Source organism: Opisthocomus hoazin, chromosome 2 (assembly GCF_030867145.1).
Source record: "Opisthocomus hoazin isolate bOpiHoa1 chromosome 2, bOpiHoa1.hap1, whole genome shotgun sequence".
Classification (NCBI taxonomy): Eukaryota; Metazoa; Chordata; class Aves; order Opisthocomiformes; family Opisthocomidae; genus Opisthocomus; species Opisthocomus hoazin.
The window spans coordinates 125,875,581-125,903,071 of NC_134415.1; the positions used below are offsets into that span (position 1 = coordinate 125,875,581).

At 40.7% G+C, this 27,491-nt stretch overlaps 1 protein-coding gene across 4 annotated transcripts in view; it reads left to right on the plus strand.

The window, feature by feature from the left end:
* RCAN2 (regulator of calcineurin 2) overlaps window positions 1-27,491 on the plus strand; it is a 95,612-nt gene that overhangs the window by 46,338 nt on the left and 21,783 nt on the right. Inside the window, exon 1 of one of the 4 annotated variants that reach the window (XM_075414969.1) lies at window positions 2,807-3,086. The exons of the other annotated variants lie outside the window; for them this stretch is intronic. Within the exon in view, the coding sequence (XP_075271084.1) occupies window positions 3,000-3,086 (87 nt within the window). The 5' untranslated portion in view covers window positions 2,807-2,999. Of the gene's footprint in view, window positions 1-2,806; window positions 3,087-27,491 lie in introns of those variants that run through there. 4 annotated transcript variants of the gene reach the window in all.

The window sequence follows — 27,491 nt, forward strand, 5'->3', positions numbered from 1 at the left end:
AGTTCCCTGAAGTATTCACACATAGTGAATAGTGCCCATTTAATTCCATGCACAATTGTTACTATGGACAAAACGTGAAACAAATTGAGGGACTGCTGAATGACTGTTCAAAACTCTCTACTTTCTCTCCATTCTCAGAATTAGCAGTTGTGACCTTAAGCCCAAAGTGAGATTGGTAGAGGATGGCAATAAAGTTCTGTACTTTTGAATGCACTTACAATAGCATTCTCGTTCAGGTCATTTTCTTCTGAAATGGTCTTCCACCTTCTGCGCTTTGGTTCACATTGCAGAGCGCTCTGCTTGTCAGTTCTATTCAGATGAACCTAAACCATAGGATGCCTCCAGGACTGCTTTCGTGGTGCTGCTGCTGGGTACCAGCCTGCGGGGCATACTAGAGCTAGCCTGAAATAATCCCTCTGAAATAGTGATACTGTTGATGTCAGGTCCTCAGCACCAGCTGATTTACTTGAAAAAGAATTCCACTTGTGTTGGTCAGTATTAATATTCCATATATTGTCTAGCCTTTACCTTTCATTTAGGCAATGGCCTAAAGTTGCATCAGGGGAGGTTTAGATTAGATATTAGGAAAAATTTCTTTACTGAAAGAGTGGTCAGGCATTGGAACAGGCTGCCCAGGGAGGTGGCTGAGTCCCCATCCCTGGACGTGTTTAAAAAACGTGTAGATGTGGCACTTCAGGACATGGTTTAATAGGAATGATGGTGTTGGGTGGATGGTTGGACTTGATGATCTTGGAGGTCTTTTCGAACCTATGATTCTATGATTTCAGGTGAAGCTTTAAGGTATGTATGTGATCCACAGATCCTCTAGCTTAGCACCCGCCAGCAGGAGAGCGGCTTTCCTGCTCACATTAGTGCAAAAACTGTGATTAGTAGCAGTTAGGGATCTGGAGAACCTACTGAAAAAGTAGGCTCTTTGAGTATGCTGAAGTGCATGTGTCTGTATCAATTTGTGTTTATTAAATCTGATACTTTAAAATACACATGACATACAGCTTTTTTTTCCGTGGGAATTTGGTGAATCGGAATTTAGCAAGACCATCTAATCCAGAGTTAAGATTTTTTTGAAAGAAACTGGAAGAATCTTTCTTTAAATTTGATTGAAAAACAAGTCTTCCGATCTGCAGAAAGCAGTCAATATTAATCAATTTTAAACTGATAATAAAAATTTTTATTAACATTAGATGAGACTATATGGAATTGTAGAGTGCCCTGAAAAAAAAATCTCACATAGGATTATTTATTGATTTCAAATGAGAAGTGAGTACTAACAACTGGAATATGATGTGTATTGAAAGACGTAAGTTGAAGTACTCAACTTCTGTTGAGTAACTTTCGTAGAGTTCTTCTGCTAGATAATCTTTGTTTTCGAGAAGCAAAACCAACTAGGCTGTCTCTGTAAAAGAGCTCACTAAAATGCACTAGTGAGCTAGAGTGGTTTTTAAGGGGAAAAAATAGGTTATGCTTAGGAACAGGCAAGAAGAAACAAGAAATGAAGGTAATTGTGATCTCAGTAAGGTTTCTTTTCTCAGATGGATTGGAAAAACTGCAATGATTCTGTTTTGAAAGGAGATGAATAGTAGAAGTGCAAGAATAATCATGAAGTGGAACAGGTCAGTTTGCACACCATGTACCAGTTTCGTAAGAAGATTAAGGAGATGGGCTATTGAAATTGATAGGGGACACTTTTAAAACTATGCAAACTATGTGCAGCTTCACAGAACGTGGTACAAGCTGCAATATCCGTTAATGGAATTGGAGTAAGCAGCAGAACAGTCTCATACATTATGCTATGTGCTGCTGCTAGGTTTATATTAATACTTAAATATTTTAATTCTGCCTCGTAACCTGACTTACCCATAAATGTCATCTCTAGGCCTGCAACAACTAAAGGTGATTTATGGATCACAAGAATGAAACATTAGAGGAAAAAAAATCGTGCAAGTGTGGGATAAAGATCAACTTTAGATGTCCCAAATTTGTAGATATTTTATTTCTGCCATTAAAAAGTAAACCTGCAAAGTGTAAACAGTCCACGGAGTCAGCAGGTGTAAAACTTCACTTTACTTAAATCTAGTTCTTTCAGTCGAATGCAGTTACATTTGTGAAGGAGTAACCCTAAGGACAGATGGTATAAAGGTTGCCTAGCGTGAAGTCCTAATTTCAAGGGAAATTTTCATGTTCTGTTCTTTGAAGGGGTATTGACTTCCAAATCACACACAGACATGCCTCTGATCTTCTGAAGATGAGTCAGAGCACAACTTGTATGTCTAAGTGCCAGGATCAGATCTGTGCTATGTTGATCACTCCTGATGATAGGACTAGATGTTCTCTAATCTTGTGTGTGGAGTTACATAGCGTGCTTTATTAAAAAAGAAGTCTTGGAGCTATTAAAAGCAGAATGCTTAGGTTTTTGTTGGGGTTTTTTTATTATTAGTGCTCTGCTCTAGGTTTTAAAGTATGATAAAGTAACGAACATTACCCTGAGCTTAGTGGCTTTAAATGCTGAGTTAATTTACACTCAGAGTGGAGCTTTCAGTGTCAGGCGATCTTTTTTGCCAACATAAGCACTCAGCTGAAACAACAGCTATGACTCAGTTGCCAGTGAACGCTGCTTGAATTGATTTAGTCCGAGTTCAGATTTAGCACATAATCATGTTCAATTTGATCCACTGTGCTGCCTAGAGATAAAAGGGTTGAAAAAATAGATTTAGCTTATGTCAGTCTTTGTGGTGATGTCATTGCCGTGAGAGATGGAATAGCGCTGTTACTATGCTGTGCTGCTCAGTTGGTGGGTGTGCAAGGGAAAGGCAAGGAGCAACTCAGTGAAGTGCAAAGAGCTTGTGTCGGAAGCTTGCAGTTATTGTCAGCATTGAAGCAGTATTTTGGACTGTTTAATTGCAATCCTGAAGATTTTTTTTTTTTTCCTTCCAATCATTTGTTACTCTGAGGTTGCCTAACTCTGTGTACTAAAGGGGGGGATGCCAGCCCGTAGCATGGACTGTGATGTCTCCACTCTGGTTGCCTGTGGGGTTGATGTGGAGATTTTTGCCAACCAAGAGGTTAAGGTATGCACCTACAATTCTTTTGTTACAGATGCTTCTTAGAAAAGCCTTTGGGAGCAATAGGCTTTTGTATGTAGCAATTCAGAACAAGGAAGCAGATGAGATTGTGCTGCAGTAGTAAACGACATGCAGTTAAAAAAAAAACTAATCTGTTAATTAGGGGAGAGAAATATGGGAGAGAAATATGCCTGCTTTTTACTGTGTTTTGATAAGCTGGAAGAATAGGCTGGTGTTTACTCTTTAATGGTATAAGAAATGGGTTATATAACTGATGTGCATATGCATGTTTCATATTCATAACAAATCATTCATTGTTAATTTTGTCAAGATATTTTTAGTCCCATGTCACTTTTTAGATCAGCCTTGCCATAAATGTTATTTATCAATGTTGATAATCTTCAGATATTTTGACTCAGCTCAACAGAAGCTGTTTCTGTTCTTCAGATCCAAATCATGTATACAAGTATAAATTTTTCATGAAGGGTTAAAAGTTTGTAGCAAGTATTTTGGTGCATCTGCAATATAACAGAATACAAAAAGTTGCATATCTTGCGTATCCTATGAATACCTCAAAAACAATGCTCAAATCAAAGGCTTGATATGCTAGGCTCATAGTCTCTTCTGCTGTAGAAAAATGATTGTGTGTAACTGCTTACTGCTGAAATCAATTATCCTTTTCATTTATTCTCATATTACTGCAAGAAAATCACCGTAAATTAAGTTTGAAAGAGGAATTTTAAGTATGCTTTTCACAGATCATCTGAAGGAGCTTATAGGCATAATACAGTGATATTCAGCAGTTTATTTAAAGGACAAAGATACAGACAACATTAGTTTCTGATCTGATTGCTCTGTTCTTAGTATTATAAGAATGGAACAGGGAAAAAAGGATTTACAAATTGGAGGTCAAATTTTGAACCCCTGTTCTGTTTCATTCCAAGTCAAACATTGAAGCCAGTGGAAATATCTGGAAATAAACCCACTTTCATTTGCAAGAGGTTATTATGATTTTTATTTCCCTGTTAGTTTGTTACCAGGTGATATCATGTATACATTGTCCAGATGCTTTTGTGTTGCCAGCAAGAGATTCTTCTTAATCTAAGAAGCTTATTCTTAACAGTTTAATACTGGGTTTAGAGATGAAATAGGGAACAATTCAGATGAATGCTTCAGGCGAGCAGTCTTGCCTGCACTGGGACATGTTTCCTCTAGTGTTTTTAAGTAGTAAAATATTCACCTGCTTATTCCTTTATTTCTTTTTTACTTAAAAACATATTTGAAAAAAAAAATCAGGAATTACACCTGCATTGATATGGACTTGTACCTGGGGCAGCTGTCTTAGTGTCTGGTCCATGTTCAGCGTAAGACTATGCAAGAAATTAAAGTTGTAGTGATCTTCTTGCATTGTTATTCATATGACAGTAGCAATGAAGAAAGCAAAATTTTGGCTTCTGTGAAATCGCCAGAAAGCTTTCCATTGACTTTGGGAAGATTTAAATTAGCCTGATTTAAGCTGCAGCACCTGGAAAGCGGGGCCCGGGAACAGGGGATAAAAGGGAATGAAAGGGTCACAGAGGTATTAGAGGAATTGTAATCCCTTTCATGTTACTTGGACTTTCTGTACTTTGTTTGCTTTGGTTAAAACTGCCTTTTCTTCTTTTTTCTGATATCTGAATTAAAATTTGGAGTGCAAAGACTTTGGGTATATTTACAAGGGAGACTGCACTGCAGACTGCAGTGCAGCTGAGAAACAGAAGTCTGCTTTGAAGTTGTCTGGCTTAGATGCTAGAAGCAGTCTGTCCTTGGTGACCCATGGCTCACTGCAGATTAATTTTCACTTAGTTGTTGACAAACTCGGTTGTCGGAGGCTGTGGGCAGAGCTTCTGCAGCTCGGCTGCTTCCAGGGCTCAAGCCTAGCTGGCTCTGCCCTGATCCTGGTCTTTCTCCACATGGCAGGCTGCAGCGTAGGCATCCTCCTTGGGAAAGCCTCAGCGCTGCTGATACTTTAAAGGTGGAGAGACCTGCTGCTCTTTGCTCACACCCGGGAGAGCTGCAGCAAAACAAAAATACGGGGCTTTTTGTCTGTAAAAGGGGTTCACTTCACGGTGGGGGTTTTTTGTTGACAGTGTGGTCACTGTCAACATAAAAATGTTTATGTTGAGTTTGATAGGATGATGGGAACATCAAGCTTTAAGGTTAGAAAGGAAGGAGGCTCTTCCTGAGTAGAGAAGGGTGTGGAAGTTGAAGTTAAGGATAAAAAGCAAGCACAGAAATCCTGCTTTTTCTCCTCGTCTGTTCTCCTGTGTGCACCTCTTAGCCCAGCCCTTCTGCAGGTCAACTGGAAGGCACAAGTAGTATAGAATACTGAAGTCGGGCTCTTGTCCTTTCAGTTTTCTTCTGCTATAGAGCTTTTCATGTAGGGGAAAGTTGTTTTTGTAGGGAATCTTCTGTCTGTGTGAAGGAAGTGTTCCTTCAGTGGTAGAACAGATATATTAAAGATTTCATGATACGTGTGGTGCTTGATGCGATCTGTTAAAATGAACCATTAGTCCTGTAGAAGTAGTTCTTTAATGCCAGCAAGGATTGTGGTTTAGGTTTTAGGATATGCTTGCAGCGTAGCTTGCTTCATTCCAGTTTAGGGTTAGAAATGAAGCGAGGCTTTGGAGAAGGATGCCGGCTGTACTAAGCCATCGTTGCCCCGCTTGCAGCGTGCGGGTCAGATGGACCTGGAGGCTGACGGCAGCAGGGTGGGCAGGAGCCTGGCCTGCAGTGGAAGAGCCTGGTGTGCGTTTGCCTGTGGAGCAGGAGCTCTTGCCACCGGTGCCAATGATGCCTCCAGAGCAACGGCCCTTCAGTGCTGGGGCGTTGTCAACAGAGGCAAGGGCCGCTGCTGGGCACAGGGCTTGCAGTGAGCTGCTTAGCTTATTGCTGCTCCTTCACCTGTGGAAGTGACCTTATTCTGTAGGCATTATGCTCTTAGCATCTGGCAGGCAGGCTCGGAAATACTCTTTTTTTCTGTTTGGCCTCTGGAGCAGGAGAGCAATTACGTAGTACTGAAGGCAAAGCTTTTTAGTTTCGGCATTTGGAGTGGCTCATCAACAAACGGAGGCTTGAGTGGATGCCCTGAAACTGGCAGCTGGCCCACGGCACTGACACCGTTGGTTTACCATCCATGAACCCATCCAACAGGCCTTTCAGTTTTGATCAGCTGCTGCTTTGAGTTGTCCTTTATAATCCAAAAAAGGGGTCAGGCTAATCAACATGCTACTAACTGTACAGTGCTTATATACTGGGAACTAGTGAAGTTGAGAAGGCAATCATAGAAATCACAAAGTGCAGTTCTGCTGTGAAGTTCACCTGGGTAATTAAAATTTTTCTTTCAGTGCCTCTAGATGATAAATTTTATGTAATGGTGTTTGTTACATAAGGAATTAACTAATGAATATCTTGTTTATTTCTAATAGAGAAATTCCAGACATCACTGAAACAGTGGAAGACAATTTAAACTTACACTTCTCACTCTAAGCAAGATATTCTTATTTTATTAATTCTTCATGTTCTCTTTTCAATTATGTTCACGTACAGTGTTCCTCTAGGCAACAAGGTATGACTGGGACCATGAGGCACTAGTGTAACAGAGAAGAAATACTAATGATCCAGACTGATCAAGTTTGCGTCTGAAGACAGTAATGTAATGTGGATAGGAATATGATCTTAATGTGGGGAAAAAACAATGTGGCATGAGCCAGGCAGTAAAGAGAAATAGTAGAAATAGTTTCACTGTATTGCTTTGGGGGATGAATCCCCACTGGAGCAGGATCTCTGTCAATCTGTAAACTCATTATTCAGTTAAATGCTCCAGTGAGCACACTGCTAATACTGGTTGTTTAGGAGTGATGGTTTGGAGGTCAGTCATTGCCCTGCAGTTGCCTTGGAGAGGTTTAGCAGTTTAATATCTCTAATTTTCTGAGGTCTAGAGGGCAAAAACATACTAGGTTTTTGTGGGTTTTTTGCTCTCCAATTCTCCATTTGTAAAAGTGGCTCATTCACAGGGATGTTCGGAGGTTTAAAGTTTAAGTGCTCTAAGATTAGACTCAAGTGAAGAAAGCTGTAGAAAAAGGGAGGAGTGCTGCTGCCCCTCTGCATACTGCCCGCTGCCCAATGGCAGGAGTCATTACTTGTTGGGAGAGTTTCAGGGTTCCTTTTTTCAAATTCTTCTCCCTAGCCACATGAGCTTGATTTGTGGGAAGAGACTGTTGCGCAGTCATAAGACTGCACTGACTGGGGCTATAAGGAGGAAAACAAACAGCAGCATGACTACCAAAAATACCCTGATGGCTTGAAAGCACTACTGTATAACTTAGAATTATTAAGGTTGGAAAAGACCTCTAAGATCATCAAGTCCAACTGTCAACCCATCACCACCATGCCTGCTAAACCATGTCCTGAAGTGCTACATCTACACAGTTTTTTAATTCTGTTAGTATTTTCTGTACCCGAAAATTCTATTTGCAAATAAAATTTAATCTGTGAAATCTTCAAGATCCAACAGTTCTGCTTGAGAAATATATATGTCTTTTTGATCTCTGCTTACTGTCTGTGTTCATCTAGAGTAAGTAATAAAGAGGAAGAATGAAAACACTTAGCTTTCTTGCTCATTTACTTTATCTATATTAACACTGCTAAGGCGTATTACAGAAATAGTTTAGGCTTTGCCTTTGTCCTTCTGACAGCCCCTGTGTGAAGGCAATTGAACCCTTAAGAAGTTTCCAAAGAAGTTATACAATGGCTAAGGGTTGTGATGTGCCCCTTAGGCTTACCTTCAATTATTTATATTTGCTTTTTGCTTGACTTTGAGGAAGTCAAGCTGTTACCCTGGTAGTCAGTGGCAACTGGAGGTTCTTACGCACTTGTGAACATGACATGCTTTCTGCTTATCATTCTTCACTTAATAATATTATATAATAATATAATAATATTCACTCGATATTATAATGTTACCAGAGTGGACAGCAGAACAAGTCAGAGACTTTTGTGTTACTTTCAGTCCTGCTTTCTGTTGTAATTTACATTAAGGTATTTCCTTTTTATAAGGATAATAAGACAATGAGCAATTTGTTGTCAAAAGAAAATAAATAGCAGCTAGAATGTGTTGCTAGAAGGTGCAGCATTAATCCAAGGCAGGTAATGAGGTAAGATGAACCTTGCAATTATACTGATAAATGCCCTGGCCTATGCAAGGAACAATGAATAGATGATGATTAGCAGATTTGAAGAATTAATCAGTACAGCTATAGATTGAGGTACTTTTAATACAGATGCAAGTGCAATACTGATTTTTCATTAAATAATTACTTTGCTTAGAATTCCTGGAAGAACCTAGAGAGGTGAAGTACCCAAATTCTTTCTGTTTTTCTAAAAAAAAAAAAAAAAAAAAAATTTCAAGGGCACATTGTTTTCAGGTCTGTAGTGATCTAGTCTCATTCTTCTCTGAAGGTGTTGTCCCAAAAAATCGGGGTTGTTTTAACTGGTGTGCGAAACACCAATACACACACAGAGCAGAGGTATTTTATTGCATATTTGCGCTGATATGGGTACCTGTCTCAAAACAGCACACCCCAAGCTTTCCAAATTAAGTTGTTTATACACAAAGCATTAACAAGCTTCAAGTTCCTAACACATATGCCCTGTTACGCTATTAAATGATTGGTTAAGGTGTCTTCGTCCAGCATGTACATTAGTACGCATGCTTAGTTGTTGTTCTTCAACTTCATCATTTGAGTCAGTGGTATAAATGGGGTAGGTGGTCTGTGAGTCGGTGGTTGCGATCTCCCCCTCGTGGAATTACCTTTCCCTTAGTTATCCATTCTTTTGGCAAGTCTAAGCATTTCTTCATGGTTTACTAACTGGGCTAGTAACTGAAACTTCTGTTCTCGACAGCCATCTCCGGCTTATCGGACAAAGACACATCGTTTAAATAGGATTAATTTCTTGTCTGGCTTTAAACCAGCAAGGGTAGGGCTACGCAGTGGACATCTCTAGCAGCAGTGTCTTTGGACAGCATAGTTCGGATAACAAAGGTACTGTAGATGTGCGCTGCTTTGTCTTGGGCTTTACTGATACAGAATCACAGAATGTTTGGGGTTGGAAGGGACCTCTGTGGGTCATCTAGTCCAACCCCCCTGCCGAAGCAGGGTCACCTACAGCAGGCTGCACAGAACCACATCCAGGCGGGTCTTGAATGTCTCCAGAGAAGGAGACTCCACAACCTCCCTGGGCAGCCTGTTCCAGTGCTCCATCACCCTCAGAGGGAAGAAGTTCTTCCTCATGTTCAGATGGAACTTCCTGTGCCTCAGTTTGTGCCCGTTGCCCCTTGTACTGTCGCTGGGCGCCACTGAAAAGAGCTTGGCCCCGTCCTCCTGACACCCACCCTTCAGATATTTGTAAGCATTTATAAGGTCCCCTCGCAGCCTTCTCTTCTTCAGGCTGAACAACCCTAGCTCCCTCAGCCTTTCCTCTTAGGAGAGATGCTCCAGTCCCCTCACCATCCTCGTAGCCCTCCGCTGGACTCTCTCCAGCAGCTCCTCATCTTTCTTGAACTGGGGAGCCCAGAACTGCACACAGTACCCCAGATGGGGCCTCACCAGGGCAGAGTAGAGGGGAAGGAGAACCTCCCTCGACCTGCTGGCCACACTCCTCCTAATGCACCCCAGGATCCCATTGGCTTTCTTGGCAGCCAGGGCACAATGCTGGCTCGTGGTCAACCTGTTATCCACCAGGACACCCAGGTCCCTTTCCACAGAGCTGCTCTGCAGCAGGTCCGCCCCAAGCCTGTACTGATGCATGGGGTTGTTCTTCCCCAGGTTCAGGACCCTGCACTTGCCCTTGTTGAACCTCATTAGGTTCCTCTCTACTGATTGCTGCTTCTTAGCATGATCTAAGCTTTGCCACTGGGAGAACTGGCAGGTTTTGAGGCAGAGGTCTGCACCAACCTTGTTGTGTGTATCTCTTCAAGAATTTTTTTTTCACATAGATTAATGGACATGCTTTATGGTTGTACAGTTCTTCCTTTAATGTATTCTAGGGGTGATTCCACCAAAGGCATTGAATAATCTGCTTAGTTTTGATCATTCATGTGCTGCACAGCATATTTGCTTTGGAAAATATTATCTAATCATATGCTAGAATGCAAACAACCATGGCAGCGTGGTCTCAAGCAGTGAATTCTTCCTTGGCAAAGAGATGCTGAACAAGAAGAGTACCACAGTTTATCAGACACTTGGCAAACACAAAAACTGCCAAGGTCTAAAAACTGGCCAAGCTTAGCCTCTCGTCAGTGCTCAGTTGCTGCAGGATTCTGTGTGTTCCATCCACATATTTATAGTGGTGCCCAGACTGCGTACTTGGGCTTTTCCTGAAAATTTCCCCCATTAATATGGCTGAGTGTCAGTAAGCACCTTCTCCTTCTAAATGCCAACAATTAAAATTTTCCCCATGGAAGAATTCTGAGACTGTACTGTCAAACCCTCCTTGAAGTAACCGTACTGGCTTGCTAGTGTTGAGTCTTGACCCCTTTGTTTGGTGTAGATCATACGGATGAGCCTCAATCGCTGCTAGCTTGAGGCATGACAGCTTAGCTGCCCTCTGCACTAACTGCAGTTTAGGATATTATACATGTAATTTTTTCTGGCCAAATAGTAAACTTCTCCCCTCTTTTCTCATTTACAATGCGTCTAAAATGCACGTGCAGCCATTGAGTTTGGGCCCAGCCTATGCTTTCCATCTAGAATTCAGGTGGATTTCTGCTTCGTTCATGTTAATTCCCAAAAGCACAGATGCCCTTCTCACAACAGCAGTGTTCTTTTGATGCATTTCACTGCCCCGTTTGGAGTTTCTGTAGGTGCTGAATCAAGAAGAAGCCTTTGGCTGCAGCAGCTCTGCTGGAGTAACCAGCCCTGCTGTCCTTGCAGGATGTCTGCACAGCAACCTGCGTGGTAGGAAGCCAGAGAGACGGGCCGGTGCTGAGCTGGGTGCTACAGCCGCTGTGGGCTGCTGCTCACAGCTCCATTCAGGTTTTGTCACTTTTCCTCTTCTGCACTTCTGGAGTTGCTGAAAAACTTCAAAGTGCCATTATGGATAAAAAGCTCCAAGTATTCTCATTTGCAGATGGAAAACTAAGGAACCAGGAAACAAGTTTTCTGATGAGGAAGCTGTCTTGGAATGTATCAGATCTGTTGTAATTAATAATTCTTGTTTTTGAACACCTACAGATCCCAATTATTAATCTTAAATGCTGTTTGAGCTCTAGATGCTTTCCATAGAGCAAGGAGCTTTGCTTAGTTGCTAGGTGGTTTGGGAGGTGTGTTTGTTTTCTATTAGTCCGAACTTGCTACCTTTCAGAATCCGCCTGAGATTCTGGCAGCGTCTAGAAAGAGAGGTGGACTTTATCTTGTAGGATGGCTTCAAATTTAGCAGGAGAAATGTGCTGCAGCATGGAAGAGCCTCCAGTTTTGGAATACTGGGTAGTCCTATCTGTTGAAATAATAGTCACTGAGCTGAGAAACACGATGAACCTATTGTGCTCAGAGCAGTGTCAGCAGGCAGCTGTACACTGCAGTGTCTTTGGCTCCATTTGTCACTTGTGGAAGCATCTGTCTGCCTCGTATATTGCAGTGAGTAATCTTGATACGTTGGCTGTAAAGGGCGGAGGCGTTCAGACAGCTGAACCATGCAACATGAGGTCTGCTGTGTTATAGCCGTGTCATGGCCAGAGAAGTGGTAACCTTGCAGAAATCTCATTTGTCCTTTTATTCATGTAGGTCAGATGTGCTGGTGTGCAGGCAAATGAACTGCTAATCCTCTCAAGAAATGAAATTTCATTTATGGAGGAGATAAGATGATTTTCATTTGCTGTGTAGGTCTTACTCCAAGTTTACCAACCTCAGGTTTCATTATCCTTTGCTGCGTATTCTCTTGCCTGATGACAAGGTTCATTCAGTTTTTGTCACTTTTCCATTTTTTTTTCCAGAAAACCTATTAACTAAACCAATAAGAACACAAACTTTTTCATTGTCTAAATAATTAGAACTGTACTGGGAAATTCATTTTAACCACCACTTCTCTGTAGCTGTTGGTTTGGTGTGGGTCCTTTTGTGTGTTTTTTTTTTGTTTTGGGGGGGTGGGGGTGGGTTTTTGCTTTGGTTTGGGGCAGAATTATTATTTCATTTGCTAGTGCTGATTGGAAAAAAAAACAAACACAAAACCATCCCACTGTCAGAAATGGCCCTTCTCTCTCAAAAAGGAACATTTATTTAAGAGAAGCAAGTATCGTTAACGAGCAGGTCATGGGTGGAAGTCCTCTGAGCTGTGGTTTTAACCTGAGGGAGGAGGAAAGCAGTGGGTTATTCAAAAAGGTGGCTGAAATGAGAAAAGGGAACACAGTGTTGCAGAGGAGGGAAGTCATTAAGATGGCAGGGCTTTTGGTGGTGGGTTTTTTTTCCCCCATCAGAAGCGTCTCTGTGGTGCCACACCAAGAACGGAGAAAAGTCTTGTGGAGGCTGGGGCAGGGAGGTTGGTTGTGGCAGGCCTTACGGAGTGGGTGACGGAGACAGAGAAGTTTAGGATGGAGGGAGAACTGATAGAAAAAAAAAATAAATTATTGGAAGACCAAGGTGAGAACAGGTGACTGACTTCTCATGGTGTAATGGAATGATTTAAGGACTTTGAGAGCAGAAGGTGACGCAAGATGTTAGAAGAAACCAGGTGATGGTTGAAAAAAGGAGGGCTTTGTGACAAAGCTTTTCCCAAGCAGCTGTTAGCATTACTGAAACTTTAGGTAATTTAATCTTGAAAGTTCATCTGCTTTCCTGAAAGCACCTTCCACAGGCTTCCATTCTGCCTCGAAGTAACAAAATCCCTTTGTGAACTGTTACTCTCGGCTCCTGCCCCCCTCCTGTCAAGTGTCTCTTCAAAACATTTTAGTGTTAAATGTCTTACAAGAAATTAAGTGATTGAATGTGGCTAGACTGAGCTACATATGCTTGCGTGGGACAAATATATGTTTGTAAACCATAAAAACCAAATATTGTCTTTTCATATATTTTATTCCCACCTTCTCTGTCTTCCTTTCTGCTTCATCCGTCTGGAATACAAGAAGGAATTGTGTGTTTTCCCTTGTCATTGTTGTCCAGTGTGGTAAATGATACTAGAAATAAGTAATAAAACTTTATAAATTTGTGAAAGTGTCCAAACAGTAAGTGATACAGTAAGACACATCAAATTATGAACATGTTCTGGGCATGATTCTTTCAACAAATGGAGATAGGTAGTTTGTATTTGATTTTAGGTTTTGAGAGCCTAGCAATTAAGGAACAAATTAATAATGGCAAGTACTTTTGATGAATATTTATTTTGATGAAAGCCTTTGAAATAAAGTCTGAGATCAGATGAACAAGGAAAATTATTTTTTTGAAAAGTCATTTTCAGCAACCTTATGGAGCTGGTAAATAGTGTCTCCTTAAGAAGATTGTCTGAAAGATCGAGAAGTGCAAGAGAATTAGCAGTTAAGGAGGCACTTTCGAATGCATGATAGAGATTATCTGTCCTGATACAAAGGACAGATGGGACGTACATCTATGCCTAGATCAGATACTCTTTTTGCTTTGCAGCAGTTTAAGGACTTATATCTAAAGAGAGAAGCAAGTGTGCTAAATCAGAAAACAAATCTCAATTAGCGCAGAATTTAAAGAAGAACGAGCAAATTCCTGTGATGGATAAAATGTCAAAGGAAAACAATGTGCAACTCCATTAACAGCAAGAAATCAGCACATGACGAACAATGCAGGGGGGGTTAAGGTGTGATTTGATTTTGCGTATGTTAATCTGTATAAAGAGCTTGACAGATAATAGCCTAAATTAATAGAAACAAACAAACAAGACCCTAGTGGTGGCCAGAGCAGAGAAAACCTGCTAAAAATACAGATGTAAGGTAAAGTTACTCAAGTGTACAGTACCTGATAAAATCTACCAAAGAATGCTTCAGGATATAGTTGAAATAATCTTTCCACTATTTGCAATTATCTTTGAGAGTTCAAAGGTTACAGAGAGACTGCTGAGGATGGGAGATGGGAAGAAGTAGCATTTGTGTAAGAGGAGGAGAAGGAGAAAGGCCTGGATAGTTACAGATAATTTTATCTAACTTGAATTCTGGGAATTAAGTTTGTAAGTACTTTGGAATGAATTAGGCCTGGGTTGTCTAAAGCAGATCTTGTCAAATCCATACGCATTCCTTGTTTGACAAGGCAACTGGATAAGTGGGATAAAGGAGATGTGGAAGGTGGATGTTTTGACTAAAGCTTTCACGCTGTTCAACAAGTAATTTTCATGAGTAATGTACAGTCTAAATATAATTTCCATAAGGTGGGTGCGTAGTTGTTTAAAAAATGTCTGAAACAGAGTGAAGGCATTTAAGTAGACAAGCTCACATGCTTCTTCCTGGAACCAGGTTGACGTTAATGACACTAATCAACCGAGAAAAACCTTAAAAAATGATGTGGAGGACACTGTGCTGGTGGGGTGGGGTTCAAAATTCTCCACAACCTGAAGTTAAGCAACAGGATGGTATTCAGTGAAAACCACTGCAAAGGAGTACACTTGAAAAGAAATCAAAATTGCAGCTGTATAAAGAAATTCACATGTCTAAATAGTTGTGTGATCCAAATCTCTTGAGTTCTATTGAATTGCAAGGAATAATATTCAGCAGTATCGTATTTTTGTAATCAGAACAAATACAGAATCACAGAATGGTTTGGGTTGGCAGGGACCTTATAGACCATCTCATTCCAACCCCCCCATGCCATGGGTAGGGACACCTTCCACCAGACCAGGTTGCTCCAAGCCCCGTCCAACCTGACCTTGAACACTGACAGGGATGGGGCAGCCACAGCTTCTCTGGGCAACCTGGGCCAGGGCCTCACCACCCTCACAGTAAAGAATTTCTTCACTTGTATCTGATCTAAATCTGCCCTCTTTCAGTTTAAAACCATTACCCCTTGTCTTATCTGTACATGCCCTTGCCAAAAGTCCCTTTCCAGCTCTCTTGTAGGCCCCCTTTAAGTAATGGAAAGCCACAATAAGGTCTCCCTGGAGCCTTCTCTTCCCCAGGCTGAGCAGCCCCAACTCTCCCAGCCTTTCCTCCCAGCAGAGGGGTTCCAGCCCTCGGATCATGGCTGGGGCCTCCTCGGGCCCCGCTCCAACAGCTCCAGGTCTGTCCTGTGCTGGGGGCTCCAAAGCTGGACGCAGGACTCCCGGGGAGTCTCAGCAGAGCAGAGCAGAGGGGCAGAATCCCCTCCCTCGCCCTGCTGCCCATGCTGCTGGGGATGCAGCCCGGGGTACATTTCCCTGCATGTAATTTCTGGACGTCTGGGAGACAGTGCGTATCGCTGCTTCGCTGTCTTTGGCCCGCTGATGCTGGGCTACCATGGCTAGTTTTCAGTGTGCTCTAAATCAAAGGCAGATAGAATCTTAGCAAAGAGGTCGGGTTGGCAGCCCTTCCGATGGTGCTGTTACAGTGCTCACACTGTTCTGTTACAGCTGGTTGTTGGTGTGGGGCCTTATTCCACTTCTTGCAGTTGCTGCAGAGCCCGGGTTTGCAGAATAAAAGTCGAGTTCCACTTGGTGCTTGCACAGTGGTTTGAGAGAGTCATGTATGTTCTGACTCTGTGGTCAAGCTGACTGAAAGCTCTTCAGTGGTGGAGACTGTTGGGGTGTTCTTGAGCTCATTAATTCTGTTGAGCGGTCGTTACTATTTGGGGTTCTTTGCTACTGTGGCCATTGGTCAGTTGAAGGAAGCTTGCTATTGCAGGCGTATCGTTTGTCTGTTCAGGCTGGTTAGTCTTTTCAGATGCACATTTTTTGTCAAAAAGTGAAATTTCGTGTTGCTATCTTGTTTACAGGTTCTAAGAAGAAAACTACTGAAGTGGGAAAGGTAGTACCTTTATCTTTAGAAACAGCTGATTATATTAGAGGAATTCCAGGACTTTGTGACCAGACAGCTTTCTGCAGGCCACTGCTAGTCCTTGAAGCATAATCTGAGAATCAGTGAACTAAAAAAAATGCTTATTAATCACAACAGCTGGGAGCAAAGCCAAATGCTGGGCCATAATAGTAATAAGTATGCTGCTTATAAGTAATTTATGGGCGTACTTAAAGTTTTAGAGGTTTGGGAAGTTGATGCATTTTTCTCTGATTTTTTAAAATAAAAGAGTAAAGAGGAAAGATGTTTAGATATCTATGTCTTGCTTTTGTAGCAGATAACTAGACGAAATTTTTGAAAAACGTAGTGATTTAAGCTGCCTGCTCACAATATTAACTCCCAATGTAGTGATATTTCTTGGGGTAGGAGAAGCAGCGTGGTGTCACTAAGTATTGCTGAATAAAAACATTTGCTTAGCTTACAGTAGCAATCCTGAAACAGGAGATTACTCAATGCATACTGCATCATAGAAGATAATACAGAGTATTTTTGAATGTCACTGGCTCAGTGTTTGCTAAAATTTCTTTTTAAGCTTTAACTGTTTTATACAGTTTTATAGTTTATACAGTTTTATAGCAAAACAGAAGCAGAGCAGATGAACTTTAAGAAAAGGTTTAAAATGTTCTCGATAAGGAGAATTTACTTTGGGAATAAGTAATTGATAGAGATATGGTAAAATTATCATTAATAGGAGTGTATACATCTGTGTAAAATGAAATATGTGGTTGAGAATAGCTGCAGATGGGTCTATATTGAACTACTCTGTTTTGAGACCACTTATCTATAGGAGGGTACCTTTGCTTTCAACCTCTTTTGATTTCTTCTCCCGTAAATGTTTTCCATCAAATTGGAGGTTTATGTGTAGCAAGTCTAGATCTACTGTGTTTCTGATTTAAATATCTCTGAGAAAGAGCCTGTGGCCTACACGAAGGGACTTGTAGGATGAACTGGTTCACTTTTAGTTGATAATTTGTCCTACTTCATTAAATATTAGTATTCTGTACTGATTAAGTAAACAGTTCAGTTGAAATTGCAAAGTGTAAATGCTGTTCTTGCGGCTACAGACACTGATCCTGCAGCGCACTGATTGGCAGCGGGATGCAGGGACAGCCCGTACGTCAGGGCGAGTGGCCTGGGAGAGCCTCTGGCATTTGGAGATGTAACCTCAGTGGTGGACAGGTTGCTTCCCTGTATTTTGACTGACTAGTTCCCCCAAAATTGGTAGTCCCACGTCTCCTCACGTCACTTAAAATCTATCTGCACCAAACTTCAGAGCTTTGAAAAATCTCGTTGACCTCAAAGCCAGACTCCTTGAGTCTACACATTTGTCTCCCACTCGGCGGATACACACATTATGGACTTAGGTCATGGCATTCGCAAGGCGCTAGCCGTTCTTTGGCACAGAGACAGTGTGAAACAGTGCCACAGGGCAAGAAGCTGGACTCTATGGGAGACTCATTATTTTTATATGTCCTACTTATTTTTAAAAAACTTGTTGTAAAAAGAGTAAAATCTGCATTTGGTTACCACTGCTTGCCAGTCGCCAGGCTCGCTGCCTTCGTACTGATTGCTCTGGATACAAGCTCCTATGTAGAGCAGCTTCAGTTTCATAATGCCAGTCCAGTATCATTTCAATATCATGCTGTTACTGATATATTTTTCACATCAGGAAATGAAAATGATTTTGATGAAGAGCAGTGCTGTTTTTAGCTGTAAGATAGGATTAGTCTACTTTCCAGTTCTTGTTTCTAAACAAAATCTGTGCCAACTGGAAATTATCCAGTTGGTTGAAAAATGACATGGGAGCAGTTTGGTCAGGAATATTTGCTTTTTCACCCTGGGGTTTCTTTCATCTGCCTAATAAAACAATTATATCACTGTAAGACTGAAATTCCCTTGTGTGTGTCCTGTCTGGTAGTGGACAGTACTGGCGGCTGTTGAGGCAGATAGAAACCATTGCTTCTTTTTCTGCCCTTGCGTACCTGATACAGAGCCTGGGTCTGTCATCTCCTCCTTGGGTGCTGGGAAGCTGCTTGCCAAGTCCACCCAAAACCTCTCTTCTGGCCTACGCAAGCCCAGTTCTCTGAAATGTGTGAAATTCTTGATTTTATTGAGTACTATAACACTAGAAAGTTCTAGAGGCAAATTAAACATTGTGGTATATATTGGAAATGAAAATATGCTGTTGAAATTTTTTTAACTGGGCAGGTCGACCACTGTATGGCATTTCTTTGATATTTCGGCATTTATGCAGCTTGGGATCTTAGACCCTTCTAAAGACTGTGACCACTGATGGGGGGAAGACAGCCTCTCAAAGTGTAAAAATATCTCGAGCACTTTTTTTCTTTTTGCTGAAGTTTGTTCAAACTGGAAGGAATCTTCAGGTTTTTGTACAACAATGCTGAAACGGGTGTTACAGTGACAATACAGGAAAAACGTGGAGGGCAGAGTGTATCACCTCTGCTTGTGCAGATGCTTTCCATCCATTTTCTGCCATGATCTGCAAAATCAAATTCACGGGTACATTTTTAGAGTGATAACAGCATTAAGATCAATTATACCTGGCAGATTGTGGCTCCTCTGTGGGCACCGAATCAGTGAATGTGGGAGAATGATATGCTTGTAGTCTTCTACAGTTGCCTCTTTCAAGGCAGTGTATAAATATAATCGTTTTAGTCTATGGAAGTTCTGCCATTTGAAGTTAGGAAAGTTAGGAGGAACAGACTGTTGCCTGTAGTTATGCTCTCTTTTTTTAATATCTATATATAGACACTGGTGTCTTTCCGTTTTTGATAGCACAATTCCTGGTGTGAGGAAAGTCTATAATCCTATGTAATAATTAAAAAAAGATTGTTTTCTCTTCAAATAAATGCAACAAGCTCAAATGTTTTCTTATAAACAATTAGTGAAGGAAGGACTACAAAGAGCAAAATAGGTTAAAAATAAAATATGCATAAAGAATTGGTGATGAAGATGAGTTTTAACTGCCAGGCTACAGAAGCAGACTTTAATGAATCACAAAAGCCTTTTCTGGAAACGACTTTGCTTAAGCGATTGCAGCAACTCACCATATTTTTTTTCTGGATCTCTCAATTTAAAAGAGATGTCATAGTCTCTGAACTGTGTTTTATGGTTGTTTATTTCACCTTATTTTCCTCTTCCAGTATCCATTTTTTCCCACTTAGCCCACTTCTCTATTTTAAAGTGAAATTGGGAACTAGAACAAGTTAATGTATTTTAAGAAAACTATATTGTTTAGTGAGATGTGAAGGGTTTTGCTGTATTAGCCAAGCACAAAATGCAGAAAGCTGTGGTGTGGTGTAGGCATCTCTCGTGTGACCCTGGACCCTCAAATCCTTACGTAGCCCATCAGGTAAGATTTGTTTGAATAGTCTCTGTCGTCCATTCAGTTACGGTATGTTGCTGTGTGACCAGCGTGCTCCCTCCTGTTCCACCTACGCTGAGCTGGATGCACGAGAGAGAGAAGAGGTCAGAATATGTTTGAAATGGAGCCTGGAAAGAAATTCCAATATCGCTCTGTTTGCAAGCAGAAAGTGTCCTCTGTGGACACCTTTGCTCTTTTCCAGCCCAAGGATGATATTTTTTCTTTAGTTTTCTTTTTACCTCTTTCTTATGTTTGTTTACTTCTGTAGAAGGTAGCTGTATTGAACTTTTTTGGTATATCATTAGGCTTGAAACGTATTCACATGTAGTTTACCTAGGTTTACTGCACACTCCATTCAGTCACTCAACTGGAGATACAGTGTGTTATTGTCCCTGATGTATCCTCATTGTACAAAGACACTCCAGTCTGAGAGGCTACAGCTTCTAGGAGCTGTTTGAAAGTATACAGAAAACAGACTTTCTTGGGTAATTTCCAAATGAAGTGTAAGACGGCGAATGACAGATGGTCGAGACAGACTGGCAAGAAGACGACAGTCAAATAGTAAGTACAACGCGAGCGTCAGACAGTGGTCACAGTACTGCGGATTCTGCCCACCAACTGTGGGCTGCAGTGGCGGGGAGGAAGGGAGGAGAGGACAAGGAGAGGCTCTTTGGTTTATCTTTTAGGGCAGAGGTGCAAAGTAAAACTAGTGCCTTTGAGTGAAAACTGACTTCTACATTTTTGTCTCCAAGCAGACTGTTTTCCTTTGTATTCGAAGCTACATCTTAGCAGAGATTTTTTTACTAAATTTCTGAGGATGTGTATTGGTGGGTGGTTAATAGTTTTCCCTTGTACCTTTTTTCAACAGTTAAATAACATTTATGGAGGAGTATGAGATTAGATTCTTTTCCACTCTCTAGCTTTTTTTTAATAGTCATTTTCAAAATTGCCAGTGCCTTTTCTAAATCCAGACCGGTTGAAACTGTATTTTTAGTCACGTTAGCACAGTTTGCAGTTGTTGGGGGAGAGGGAAGGGAAAAGCATTCCCTGTGACCATGATGAGAAACAGCTGAACTGCTATAAATGTTGATCACTGTAGGCAAAACAGTAAATCAGGAATGGGCAAGGCAAGCATTTTATTTGTTTAAAGTGTCCCATGGCTTTTTCTTGTTTATTTTTCTAGTTTAACTGGGTTGACAGGGACAGGGAATGAATAGTATGTATTTTATGGTTGTTTTACAACATTACAGCTCCAAGAGTATAAATAAAACAAAGTTTCTCAGCTCTTAGTGTTCTCTTTATTATATTTCATTCTTGCATTTAGCATTCTGTTCAGTAAGGTCCTGATTCTGCATCACTGACAGCAGCAGAGGTGTCCCCTGACACTTCCATCAGGCTCGGTAGCAGATTTTTAAGAGACTGAGCTTTCTGGATGCTCTGACTGGGTTTTTGTATGCCTGCAGAAGTAAGATGCTCCTGAAGGAGTTACGGAAACACTGGTTCTACTCCCATGGTTGCCAGAAAGTAGGAACTGTGACTGTAAGCGAGTCTGTCCTCGCCTCGGTGTCACCACACAGAAGAGGAGAGTGGTGTACCTCAGAAGGGTTGAGGAGGTGAAACTAAAGTTGTCAAAGATCAATGAAAAATAGTGTAATAAGAAGATAGATACTTATGTAGCTTTTCTTAGAATCCCTAAGTTTATACAGTTAGTATGAATATTTTTCACACAGCTCCTCATAACACGTAATTTTAATACTGGTTTCCTGCACAAGTTTGACTAGCAGTCCCTTATTATCATCCCTAGCAGTTTAATTTTTTAATTTTTTAGATAACTATACTTATGAGAGATACTGGCTTGCATCTATATTAGCATTTTTAGTCTGAGCTGGGGATTCTCATGAGGCAACTTTCCCCTTGATCATAGAATCATAGGTTGGAAAAGACCTCTAAGATCATCAAGGCCAACCATCTTCATTACCTGTGCTTTTTGTTCACATCACAGAGCAGTTCATGAACTGGATACCTTTCAGATGAAATTAATATAGAAGATGCACTCCAGTAGTGTGCCTAATGTGATCCAGCTGCTAATAGGCATTCAGTCCATGGCACCTGATCAGAAAGTCCTCAGCACCCTTTTGCTGTAGAGATCTGCTCCTGTTGGAACACCCTTATTGATAGAAACATAGCAGCTATTGGTAAAAACTAACTAAAGTTGTTTTTCTTCCTTAGTTTTGTTTGTTGAATTAAGATAACAGGAACTTTAGGAATTGTTGAAATGGGCTAAACATATACACAGTAATTTGTTCCTTGTGCTACCAATTAATTGTTGGGCTTAAATGTTTGCAAGAACAAGACAAAATCGATAGCTGGTATTGTGCTATGTACATTCTTAAATCCAATGCAGACGAGCTCCTTGGAGTTCACCACATACATTATCAACTCAGGTATTGTTTGAATTCTTAAAATAAAACAAACAAAAAAGCTTTTTTAGGACAGTCTGAATCTTTTCTTTGTGTCTTTGTTAGTAGCATTATTTTTATCAATCTCAAGGCAAAATGTAAGGCTGCTATTTAGGAAACAAAAATTGCATTAAATCCTTCACAAACCTGTTCTTGGGTTTTTTTTTTTTTTCTTTTTTCCTTCCCACTGCCAAATATGATGCAAAAGAGGAAAAAAAAAGAAAGTGATGTTACACTAAATGGTAGCCAGCACAGGAGTCAAAAGTAGCTTCTGAGAAAACAAAGAATGATGTCTCTACAGAACACTCCCTAGCACTGGGAGCGAAACTAATAGATCTGGTCATATAACGTGCCCTTGGCCAGCCGGTTTGAAAGAGCACTTCCAGCGTTCCAGGGAGCTAATATGGCATCTGGAACTGGAGTACTTCAGATACGGAGTGCTCAGAAAAGCTGTTGCTGGTGATACGGTAAAATAGCAGTGCTCATATAAAGAAGAAATGTAAAGTGTGGATTTTTCTTTTAGCTCAGTCGTTGGGTGTGAAATTGAATTGAGAAGTCTCCAAACTATATTAAATCACCCCCTTGGCATTGCCACAGGAACAATTTATTTCATCTTGAAGGAGCCTTTGGTTTCCAGATCAGTGGAGCTAAGCAGGAGGAATGTGCGTCACATTGAGGTAAACAGGGATGTGAGCTGGTTGAAAACAGAAAAGGCAATGCAGCAAAATTCTGTGCCCCTGAAATTTGCCAGCCTCTTCTAAAATGTGAATGCCATTTCCATTAAGCTTTGGGGCAGATTTTATCTCTGCACCTTTTGTTGTGCTGATGAGTTGGAAGCTGAACATAAATTTATGTAGTTCAGCTGATTTTTGAAGGGGCAAGTTCGTCTTGTCTTGTGCGCCAGGAGGTCTGTGCTGCTGTTGCAGTGCTGTCGTGCCTTGGTGGACTGTCCTCATGCAGGACATGTCCTCATGCCCTCTGGCAGCGAGGGATGGCTCTTGCTGCCTCAGTCCCAGTCTGAGGTGGAACTGTCAAGCTTCTTCCACTTTCCTACCTAATTTTGTCATCACAAGTTTTTGTGAGATGGTGAATTACAAATGTCTATACCACATTGTACAATGTCTGTTAGAAAAGTCTCTCTCTGGAGCAAGATGCTGAATCTGTAAGCAGTAAGCTTTATATAAAATACTTCTGGTGTCAGAATGATTTTGGCACATCCCTGGACGCAGCCTTCAGGATCTACAAGATCTTCGCAGATGCCTTCAGAACAGCCCCAGTGTGAGGGTAACACGGCAGCATCTGAGAGCCATTGGCCAGGTCTGTGTGCAGACATTGGCCAATGTATTTCTGTTCAGGGCTGGTTCACTGCAAAGAGCAGAGCAATAAGGTCACTTAGCATCACAACTGGAATACAAATCGTCCATTCTTTCTGATTGCATAGCCTTAAGGTTACTAGGAACCTCTTTAGCATTAATAGTATTGCAATAGTGCATGCAAATCAGTCTTGATTTAACCGAAGAGAGCAAGATTTATTTTTTTTTTATCTGCCCTTCTCAATGTCCAACCTTACAATTTATTATTTGTATTTTGTTATTACTTGTACCGTTTTATTTCATCTTGGCCTGACCTCCACCAACAACAGAAAGCCATGCATAAAACAACAAGCTGCATGAACTAGGGTAGCAATAGTGAGTTGATTTGTTGATGCACTGAGACAATTATGCAATTTAGAAAGAGTCTAATTAGTGCTGTGTTTGATATAAATAAATAAACCCAAGCTCTTTTCACCCCTGTCTGAATGCACTAATCTAAATGCAGTTTTCTGTTCAGGAAGTGACAGGCAGAGCTTTGCGCTGAGTTCCAAGGTGAGAAGCACGCTTGTAGGCAGTACTGTAACCGGGCAGTCATTGCAGAGTACTTTGTAATCCTGGTTACCTCATGACCACCCAGACTTCCCTGTTTTTTCTGTTCTTTCAAAATCTCGCATTTTTCTATGCATGCAGAAATGTTACCATCTGAAAATGTACCCTGGTGAATGACAGGTGGAAGGACAGGTTTTTCTATTTCATTTATTCATTACTGTTTCCATCTACAGGATTGTATGAGAGATTCCTCTTAATAACAGAAGAAACTTTCTGCAAGACTAAAACTCAGACCAGAGTATTGAATCTGAATGTTTTATTGAAATAATATTCCCTCCCATAGGTAAGGAGGGAGTAGGAAGACCTCACACTTTTGGCTACAGCTGCCTTCAGTGAAAGGTAGAATAAAAAGCTAGGATCTGGAGACCTGTGCCTTAAGGTGACCTCTGACTGGTAAATTAGTATTTTATTCTCCTATCATTTTATAAAGGCATGAGGACAAGACCATGAGAGCTCTTTATTGATCATCATCATAACTGGTTTAAAATAGTTCCTCCCTTTTCGTCACTCCTGGAATTTTAACTGAGAATCAGTAGTGTTTTTTCATGTATGCTTTCAAAGTTTCCTGGCAAATTTTACTTTTTTAGAACCAGAGAATGTGGTAGTTGATTAAGCTGTTGTTTACACTGGCTACTTGCAGGAGTTCTTGCCATTTAATGAGTTTTCACACTTGAGTTATATCAAACTGCTTGTTTGTTTTCTGTGGCTCATGAAATAATTGTTAAAAGCACTTAAGGTTAACCCAATTCTTTAAAGTTCTGATACAACAAATTTTTAGAAATAAGCCCCTCTTTTTTGCATCTTTTTTCTTTTTTGACTTTCAGACCTGCAGACATGCATACTGCTGTGCTATAATATTTCCTTCCTGTCCTTTTCATGAAAGTAATTACCCTTTTTGCTACTCCTGGACCAGTGGCACTTTCAAAATTTACTGGTCTAATGCCAAATAACCTACTCAAGTCAGGCTTAAACCTTTTAATGGACAGTCTTTGTTTGGTAGCAACACTGATGGTTATTTTAATTTAGATAATCCCTTTCTCTTCACATCATTTACTGATATCCTTATACGTAGATGTAGCAGGAAACACATCGTACCTTAGTCTCTGTTTCCCAAGGTGAGATCATCTACCTTTACCTTCTGTGACAGGCTCACCACTTCTCTGATCATCCTTACAGTCTTCTTCTGTTGCTCTTCCAGCTTCCCTCTATCCTCCTGAATCCTGGACGAGAAGAGCCACACAATATCCAGACTAGGTCATTACAATACCTGTCATGTGGCATTGACATAGCCAATCCCAAAATTACTTCCAGCTGATATTTTCTAGGCTTGGGCATATTTTTTTAAAATGTATGCCACTCTAGTGACTCATGCCTGTAGAATTAACCAGTATGCCCATTGTCATTGCTATAAACTGGGAATTAATCTGTTGGTAGAAGGTTTGTGTTTAACTAGACTCTTCAGTGCACAGCCTCCATATGTTCTGTCCAGTTCCATCTTTCCTCTTGTGCTGCACAAGAGGTCTGCAGTGTTGCAACCAGCTATGTGGAAACAGAAAACATTGGATTCTGAGACATAAGTTTATTTCTTACATGAAAATTTACATCAGGTACAGAACTCATTTCAGGAAAGGCATATTTGATAATTGTAAATTACGTCTCAGTTTCCCCATTGTATACCATTAGTGACTTGGATTCTCTTTTATAAACTAACAGGAAGAAGTGAAATGGGAAAAATGCTTGCTGTGTTTGCTTACAAAACTCTAGGAAAAAGAATTAGCCCAAAGTTTTAAATCACAGCCATCTTCTAAATCAAATGTGTAACAGGGGTGATAATGAGTGTAAACACACTGAGTAATAAAATGTTAATTTGTGTTCTGAGTCCTAGGGCTCTAGTCCAAAGCTCACTGATGTCTGTGGAAAGACTTCCATTGATTTGAATTAGGCCTTGGCTTTTGTCTTGAATGAACACAATACCAGTGGAGCTATTCATGAGAGAAATGTTTGGAAATAAATCACAGGAACACAGAACTGGAAAGAACTTGCTGTGCCAAACCCAATTCACTTGCTAATTCAAGCACTCATGTTTTACAATGCTGCTTGTGTGGATACTTTGTCGTAGTCCTGCGTATGTACTATAACCAAATTCAGTCTTACAAAAATCTGTTGCTACTGCTGCTGCAAGTGGAAGGTTGTTCCTGGATCATTACTCTGATGTTTGAAACCTCTTTTAACTTCTAGCCTAAACCTATTTATGCTAATTGTTTCCACTTGTTTTATGCCAACATAGTCTTCTAGTCTTTACACAGTATATTTTGTCTTTAGTGTATACAGTTCTGGTAAGCTGCTCATTTCCCATCTCCTCTCAGGCTTTGCTTTGTTTTTCTAAATAAGCCAAGCATTTTCATTTCTTACTCAGTAAGAAGGTACTGTAGCCTTTATCTGAATCTATTCCTGTTTGGCTTCATCCATCTGGGATACAGGCAACAAAACCTGCATTTTTAATGAGGTGTAATAGTGCTCTGTATAACGTTATTAATACTTTCCTTGCTTTACTGAAAATACTTTTCCAGATACATCCACTATTTTTTTTGCCTCCTTATGGCTGCATTTCACTGATCACTTTTATTGTGTGAATTAGAGGATCTTGGTTCCCAGGAGAGTTTCCATTTAGTAGCAGAAATAGTTTTTAGTCAGGATTGCATAGCTTTGCCCTTGTACCTTGAGGTTTTTCACTTGTGTCTTTTACTCCAGTGCTTGTTTCTGCCTTGGATGATGCTGTTGGCTGTCGTAAATGGTAACAATCAAGCTTGAGTAACCAGCAGCATCAATTAGTGTGTTGTTACTTTGTGCTAATTTTGTTAATTAGAAAAACCCAACACTCTAGAAACTGCCAGAGGTGGTGAATGACAGCTGATGGGGGCTGACACAACATGACAGGATAGAACTGGGGCAAGGTGCCCAGTGTTAGGCAAAGGAATAGCGAGCTGACAGAGGGCACGGAGCCCACCAGGGAGAAATGAGAACTTCGGCAGGATTGGTCAGACGAGGGCTACTCACGTTTGCCAGAGCATTAGCTGGGGCTCAGAGACATCCTTGGGATGGATGAAGACATGCCAAAATGCCAGAAATAAATGCATCACTCGCGACTTTCTGTATTTGGACTTTTTAGGAGTAGCAACACTGCTGCTTAATTTCGGACGTTCCCTTATTTTTTTTCAAGAGTTTTCAAAGTATTCTGATTTAAAGACTTATTTTCTAAAAGCACCTTAAAAATATTGAATCCTGAAAGCGCTTTAAAAGTCCTGAATTGAGAGGATTATGAGTCTTGAATAATTTATCCACAAAACTTGAAAGGGAGAGAATTTGCTTAGGTCTTTAAAATGTGTATGATACATTTTCTTGTAGATTGGAATGACTCTGAAAGACTTTCATACAGATAAGTGCATTCAGCAGATACTAGAAGGCACAGGCAATAGCAATTAAGGCATAAGGCGTGTCCTGGGAATTAATATCAAGCTGGGAGGAGTTGGGATGGCTCAAGATGCAGCTGAGGGCCGTTAACTGCAGTTGATGATTAATGACCTCTGCTGAGGTCATTATTGTTATCAG